This window comes from Oreochromis niloticus, linkage group LG23, assembly GCF_001858045.2.
Source record: "Oreochromis niloticus isolate F11D_XX linkage group LG23, O_niloticus_UMD_NMBU, whole genome shotgun sequence".
NCBI lineage: Eukaryota > Metazoa > Chordata > Actinopteri > Cichliformes > Cichlidae > Oreochromis > Oreochromis niloticus.
In genome coordinates this window covers 38,452,931-38,460,938 of record NC_031986.2, presented here as the reverse complement: position 1 = coordinate 38,460,938, position 8,008 = coordinate 38,452,931, and the positions used below count along the sequence as shown (strand labels likewise).

Below are 8,008 nucleotides of genomic sequence, written 5' to 3'. Positions count from 1 at the left end.
TGGTTTCTATTATATTAGACAAAAAAAATGAATATTTTCCTGATGTGAAAATCCATCACTGGATAATGCTTTAAAAACTAAGTACAAAAATGGCTAATGCTGTTACTGATTAATCAGCTAAAGGTTACAGTTGTGTTTTAGATCAATAAAAATGTCATCATGCTAATAAAACATCCTAGTGCCAAAGTTGTTTAATGATAAGAATTTGATCACTCATGAGTTCACAGATGATTTCACAGTGCAGTATGCCTCTGCAACTATCCCTGTAACCACTTCACTGGCATTACTTCTGCATTACCAGTTGAACTTTTACATGTCCAAAGCATTTAATGATTTATTGATTATCATCTATAAAGTTACCCAGATAGAAAACGTATCAGGAAATTGCATTCTTTTTCATCATTGCTTTATATCTGTCTGCACAAGTCCCTCATCAAAAAGGAGATTAGATTCTGGAAAGTACACTTCCTTTATTGTTATATGCTGGACAAAGTGCAGTGATATGCAGCATCTTTGCCTAGCATTGGACTTTAGTCCACACCTCATGTTTTTTGCTCTTTTTTTTTAATCCCACGCTCTCCCAGTCTTTTTCCAGAAGTGCAAACAAACTTTTATATCATACACCAATAGGCACGCCTTCTCTTCTAACCTCTATTAGTTGATCTTTTACCCTTCCTTCCCTTCATTTCCTTCATTTCTGCTCCTCTGTTTCGTTCTTCGCCTCGTCTTCCTGAGCTTTTTGGACTACCGAAGTTGAGTGGACACTATATATTTTTATCTGCTAAGGCTCATAAACGGGTAGGTTTTATATCCATAAGTTTTATTCTTTTTCTGGACAGAACAGAAATTTACTGACATTTATTTCTCTCTTCGGCTTGATGGTGTGCTCTGTCAGTTGACATTTAAAAGGTGTATGTAGCCGTTTGGGTCTCTAAAACTACATGTGATTTTGTTTGTTTTATATGGTTAAAACGAACACCGTTCATTCACCGTAAAAACATCTGAAACCTAGCAGAATGTAACTTGGATTGACCTTTAGTACCAACATTGTTATTCATCAACGAATACACCTCAGAGGAGAAGCGTGCTGCTGATAAGGACTCGTGCAATGGTGTCAGGATACAAAGGTAGCACTGGTAAAGTGTGAGTGTGCGCGTAGGCTGGACAGAGCACAAGTATTGAGAACAGCCTGTGTGAGTAGTGTAGAGGGGGTCTTTATGATTATTCATTATTGAGATGGCAGGAGAGCCGAATGAGTGGAGCCAGCAATCTAACTCTGAGCCTGATGGACGGAACACAATTACCCTGTAAGAGTGAGAGGTGGGAGAAAGGCGAGGCGGATAGAGAGAGCCCGCCCCTTTCTCTCTCTCTTCCTTTCTTTTTTTCTTTCCACTCACTTGGCATACTTTCCTGTAGCTGCAGATGATTTCTGGGCATTAAGCTCCTGTTGGCAGCATCCTGTTTATAAAGTCATACACACATACAGTACAGTGAAGCGCGCGCGCACACACACATGCAGATCGTCACATCTCCTGCTAGCGCCTGTTGGCAGCGCCCCATTTACGGACGTCCAATTTACTGCTCATTCCCTTCTCCTCCTTGCCTCCGCTATGCCTCTCCTCTGGCGTGGCTTCAGATTGCTGTCTAAATCCAGACACACTAAGCCATGTTCACATCCTGCTCTGCTGCTACATTTAGCTTGCGCGCTGATTCCAGGTCAAACCACCACTACAGCGTTCACGGTGGCTTTTGATGGTGCTGCTCTTTCCTTCACTTTATCTGTGCGTGCATTCAAGGCAGGGAATTGTACAGTTGAAGCTAGACATGGACTGTGTTTTGAGAAATTAGCTTGTTCTCCTCTCCAGGGACGGTAGCTTAAGATGTAGAACTCTTCGCCGAGTCTCCAGAGAAACAACCATATGTCTGGAGCCTTCGAGATGTCTTGAGAGCTGTGCTGCAGCAGATTTTTCATTTTCAGTCTCACAATCTTGTTTCTTGCTCATTTTCACCAGTGAACTAGTGGCTGTTTTGCTTGTAATGCTTGGATGGGTAGAACATCTTTAAATAAGTGAGTTGTTCTCTTACAGGAGTAATTTTGCAGACGGGATGTAAACTGTGAACCCATTTCACAGTTTAAAGTTGGTCTAAATTTGTGAAATCAAAGTTACACCACAGAAACTTGTCTATGAGATCTTTTTTGTGTGTGCGTGTGGTTGTAGATTGTGCGTGTGTAGTGAGAACTGTTGGACTGCCTCGTCTCTGGTCCAGTTTGAGGATTAACAGACTGCTTTTTTTTTTGTTTTTTAAACACAAGCTCCAGATGCTTCATGAAAGACTTCACAGCTAGAAGGAGGAGAACGAATTCAGAGAACAAAAAAAGGAAAGAGAAGAGACGGACAGGGGACATGTTCAGGGTTGAAGCTGAAGCTGCTCAGACCCCATCCTTTCTTTTCTGATTTTACTTCCTGGGCTTTTTTCTCTCCCCTTTTACCCCTCGCTCATTATCTTTCTCACCCACTCTATGTTCCCTCACCCCTCACTTTCTTTCCACTCTGTTCGTTTCTCTTCCCTCTAACCCTTCTCTCTTCATACTCACTCTCTCTCCATCCATTTGGTGGAACAGTGCTGCTGATAATGCCTGTAATTGGAGTGACTCACACTTTTCCAGTGTGTTTGGACCAGATAAAGAATATTGTCAGCATTTTGCCGACATGGCCTCTGCTGGCAGAATTAAATGGACTCTGTTCTGTTCTGTCTGCAGCAAATTAAAAGCCTCTCAATTCATCTGTTCTCGCCCAAGGCTTACAGGGGCCTCCTATTCACACAAAAACACCGTGGAGAGGGGGAGGAATAGAATAAGAGAGATTTCCCTCTTCCCCAAGAAGCACAAGTCTTTTGGTTTTGTTTAAATCGGCACTCGGCCACTGTTAGATGGAGACGGAGAAGGAAAGAGAGGTCAAGACTTATATTCTAAGAAGATTTGAAGAGCAGCTCAGAAGGTAGTCAGATTCATTATGTAGCATGTCAGCTTGCAGCTGCCCGTCTTTGTGCTTTACCATTTCCAAGTAAGAAAAAAAGCTATTCTGTATTTGTGTGCACATGTAAATGAGCGTGCTTTCATGCATTCACACAACAGCGTTAAAGTGTGAATCTGAGTGTTTTTGGCTGCTAAGTTATGGTAGTCACTGCCAGTCAACACTTAGGAATAAGTAGCAGCAGATGGGCAGGAAAAATACAAAATGCTGGGGCCAGAGGGGCCTGTCAGTCCTAAGAAGGGCAGCTGGAATTAGCATTAAAAAGAAATTAATACAACCTTGGTCTTGTTAGTTTTAGCTTCTGTTCGTGCTCGTAATAATAACACTGGAACCCTCAAGTTAATTGCTGGGATATCAGATAATTGCTGTCAGGATACAGAATGCATAAATATTTTAAAAATTGACCTGTTAGAAAAGATAAAGTGAGCAAATTGTCTGTCATAATTCTCTATCACTGTTTCGACTTCCTGGTTCAGCTCTGAATTACTGTAGGGTGCTTTGGCAATGTTTCAACCCGTGCATATTATTTTCAAGCTAATAAAAACACTTTGGAAGCTTTAGCAGAACTATGAAGAAGTAAAGCAAATGTTGTGAATTATAATTGTTTTAGCTTTTGTTGTTCAGCAAGTATGGGTCCACTTATGTTCATTAAATCATTCATAGCTGTAAACAATGTTAACCATGACTCTGTGTTCCCCTGCTGTTATTTCCTGTTACTTTTGGTTCAGACTCAAAGTGAGAAATAAAATCCCCAGTGAGTCTTTTTCTTTCCTCTCACCAGCAGCATTGTGTCATTGTCACAGAAGTAGCGAGAGCACCGCTAGTGCCGCTCTACTGTTCTATCTTTGCGGCATGTGGTATGGCAGGTAGATATTGCTATCACAGGCACCGGGTCTAACAATTTTTCTTCCTGAAACCTTTAGTTTGTGCACACACAGTTTTCCTGTGCAATAAGAGATTGTTGCAACATGTTGGAGGTGAACTCATGCTTGGCTTTACCTGCAAATAAAGTGGTATAGATATTCTGTCGATACTACTTTGCTGGTTCCACCTGCTTGTTGAAAACACTTGTGTTTCTTACCCTGTCTGACATTAGGTTAGTGACTTCCCATGTCATAGCCAAACATTTGGGGAGTATAAGAAGATAAAACATAACATAATAATTATCTAACAGATTACGTCATGTGTAAACGTTTGAATGCATTATTAGTAATTTTAAATCTGACTCCTGGTTACGTGGCTTCAAGAGGAAGAACATTTTCTCAAGAAAATTTCTTGCTGTGGCACATTATTGATAGAAAGCAGAAAGTGTAGTGCAGGTCTCTCTAGTCTGTTACCATTGGCAACATCTTCTCAAAGCAGATCAGAGACGAAGTCATTCTAATGCCTGCTGAGAACTCTTTCTAGGTCTCACCTGCCAAGAGTAAGCACAACCTCACCGAAGCCAACCTCTTTCTTCCTGTCTTTTCTCCTCCAGCTCTCTGTGGGTGTGTGTAGGATGTTGTGTCAGGGCTAAAGCCCATCCCTCTCCCATGAGCCTGTGTGCCCACACACACACCTGGCGCCTCCACGCACACACCCGGCGCCCACGCACGCACAGCCGGCACTGACGCTGTGAACTGGACCCTCGGAGCCCAGCCGATCCCAGCTGAGCCAAGCGGAGCGGAGTCTAACCCAGTTGGAGCCTGAGGATGTCAACAGAGACAGAGCTACAACCAGCGGTCAGGCCCAGCAGCGTAAGACGGGACTCCAAGAGGAAAGGTAAGTGCAGCATCAAAGTCAGAAACAACTTTGAAGATATTACTGTTTACTCATCATTTAACTGATGAGTAACTGAAAGGGTAATGTGGTTAATTCACTGATTATTCTGCAAGAAGAAAAAAAAACTTTTTCTCTTGTGACATGAAAGTAGTTTCACATCACAAGAGAAATCCTTCATCATAGCAGCATTTTGACATTAAAGTCAAAAAAGCACAGTGAGAGTGACTCAGCATGCACAATACTGGCAGCCAAGTAACCACAGACTGTATATAAAAAATAGACATAGCCCGAGGTTCTGAAAAGTAAGACCGTTGCGGAGGTGCTTTCAGTCTGCCTTCTCTCTAATCATCAGCAGTGGGTGACTTCTCTGGTTATAAAAAGAAGTCAGACAGTGTAGGATTTTTTTTTTCTCCTTTACGTTTGATTTAATACCTCAGTAGGCATTTACCTAGTGAGTTTCTGATCTTAGCTGGTAATTCTGAGTTTTATCCAATACACCATAATATGTATTCTGGTCCTATTTAAAGTAAAATGTGGTAAAGCATAAAGAATGGCTATCTAGTGACTGATTGTTGCTAAAATTCTGTTGTCCTGAGTGTTTGAATCAGATCTGCCACCTGTCTGTTTTCAAATGCTCAACTTGAGATTTAAAAACAGGAATCCACAAAAAAACAGTGTATGACCTCAATGTGTCCCAATATGGTGACTGGTCCACGATTTATGTATAGTTAATAGCTGTAACATGTTGAAGTTTTGTTTTTTGTTTTTTGTTAACAAAAACTAAGCCAGAATGCAGAAGAAGTGTGTGAAACGTTAAGTACACCCCATGGATTTTTTTTAAACAAATGTCCCATCACAGGGTTGAGATCTGGACTTTGGCCACTACAACACATTGATTTTTGGTGTTTTATCTTAATGTTTAATTTTTTTAGCCATTTTGTTATAGATTTGTTGGTGTGCTTGTGTTCATTGTCTTGCTGCATGCCCCGGTCTGGGCCAAACTTGAGCCGCCAGACAGATTTCCTCACGCTTGACTTTATAATAATTTGATATAAAGAGAAGTTCATGGTTTACTCTGACTGTAAGGTGCCATGGTCCTATGGCTGTAAAACAAGCCCAGATCTTTACTTCTCCACCACAGTGCTTTACAGTAGGCATTTGTGCTGGTACGCTTCAGGTTTACCAAAAGTGGCGCTGTGGATTATGGCCAGAGATCTCCACCTCAGTTCAAAGGACATTGTTCCTGAGTCCATTCAGATGCAGCTTTTCCAATCTAAGCCATGCTGCCATGCTCTTTAAAAGATAAGAGCCTTTTCCTGACAACACTTCCAAACAAGCCATAATTCAGTCTTTTTCTAATTGTACTCACATGAACTTTGATATTTAATATGCTCACTGAGGTCTGTTTAGTCTGAGGTGTGGCTCTTGGGTTTTTGCAGTTTCTGTGAACATTGCATGTCTGACCTTGGAATGAATTTGCTGGGACGTCCACTCCTGGGAAGACTGGCAGCTGTATTGAATGTTTTCCAGCTGTAAATTGTCTTTCTCACTGTAGAATCGTGAACTTCACATTGTTTGGAAATGGCCTTATAACCCTTCCCAGATTGATGTGCTGATACAATTGCTTCACTAAGGTGATTACTGATGTCATTCCTTCTTGGTGTTTTGTTAACATACATCTGAATACTCCAGACCAGCAAACTGCCAAAGCCTCTGTTTTTATGGAGAGGATCACACTTGCTGATTATCAGTTAATGAGGTGCAGTTGACTAGCAGTACTTTACTTTTTCTTGTCTGTTGATTCCTGTGGAAGCAGGAAGGGTGTACTTGGTTTTTCCACAGGTGGCTTCTGCATTTTGGGTTAATTTCTGTGACATAAATAATGACATGATGCAATTTTGCAATTTTGTTATGTGCTGTTTTTCATCTGAGGTTACATTTTTAAAAAAAAAGTAAGATCTGGGAAGGAACAGATGATTCATTTTGTATGTATGTAAAATGTTAGAATTGGAAAAAGGTGACCTTTTAATCTCATATTACTGTATCAGGTCATGAAGGCAAGACTACTGTGAATTTAATAAGTCACTACTTTTTAAGGTGGTAACTGCAGCCCTGACTAGAACTGATTGTTATACACACACTCATATACATGCAAACACAGCTTTGTGAGCTACTTATTTCTCTTTATTAATTGTGTCTTTGTGGATTAGGATACAGAATGCAGGGCTGCTGCCGTTCATAGTTAATTAACAGGTGGTGTAGCACAGTAGGCTTCCACTAAACAGGTGCGGGGATGTTGTGTTTGGTGAGAAGCAAAAATATCCAGGTGTGAAAAGCTCCAGAGGCAGGTAGCTAGCAGGTGTATGAGAGCAAGCCTGGGCGGTCTCAGAGCAGAGGTGATGCCAGGGGCCAGGCTGGCAGCCATCACCCAGCTGCTCGGTGCCACCTGCCCGACTGTAAGAGTGACGCCCAGCATTCTCTGAATAAGCATCTGATTGATGTAGCAAAAACTTTGGACACCGTTGGGAATGACACTTAATGGATGCACGCAACTGCACAGAAACACACACTCGCTATCACCTGCAGCAGATGCCTCATTGCACATGGTGCGCCTGAGCCCCTGCAAACAAGCATTGGTTCCCCCATACACAGTGTATGAGGGAACAGTGAATGCCTCTCATGTCCTATTTAGAAATAGTATTGTTCTGCTGCAATGGAGATCATGTTCATCATTCAGACTGCTCTCCATATTTGGAAGATGCGGACACACACACACCTACACTCACACACACACACACACAAAAAAACCACACACACACACTGGGACTGGGATTGAAGCCCAGAAGAGCATATGAGAGGGAAGATGAATGGTTTGCCTTCAGCACTGAGACTTAAGGGTTTTCACTTTCTTTCTCTGTCTCTCTCTCTCTCTCACACACACACACACACACACACACACACACACACACACACACACACACACAGAGTTGTACATATATCTCACCTTATAACTCGTCTCTATCTGCATGTCTCTCTTACAAATGGGATGTAGAATTTGCTCAGCCACAGACCTGTTGAGATTGGCTCACACGCATTGGTTCATTCATCTCTCTTCTGATCTGGGTCTTTCTTCTAAACAGGCAGACACAAGCACACCCAATCTACACAAACAGACATGAACACACATATACACACACACTCTCAGCAGGGTG

The 8,008-nt window shown here is 41.9% G+C and overlaps 1 protein-coding gene across 1 annotated transcript in view; it reads left to right on the top strand.

Annotated features, from left to right (window-relative positions):
• Window positions 1–622: 622 nt before the first annotated feature.
• Window positions 623–8,008, top strand: part of dab1a (DAB adaptor protein 1a) — a 53,212-nt gene continuing 45,826 nt past the window's right edge. The window contains 2 exon segments of the mRNA XM_019351618.2: window positions 623–798; window positions 4,513–4,796. Of these exon segments, the coding sequence (XP_019207163.1) occupies window positions 4,727–4,796 (70 nt within the window). The 5' untranslated portion in view covers window positions 623–798; window positions 4,513–4,726.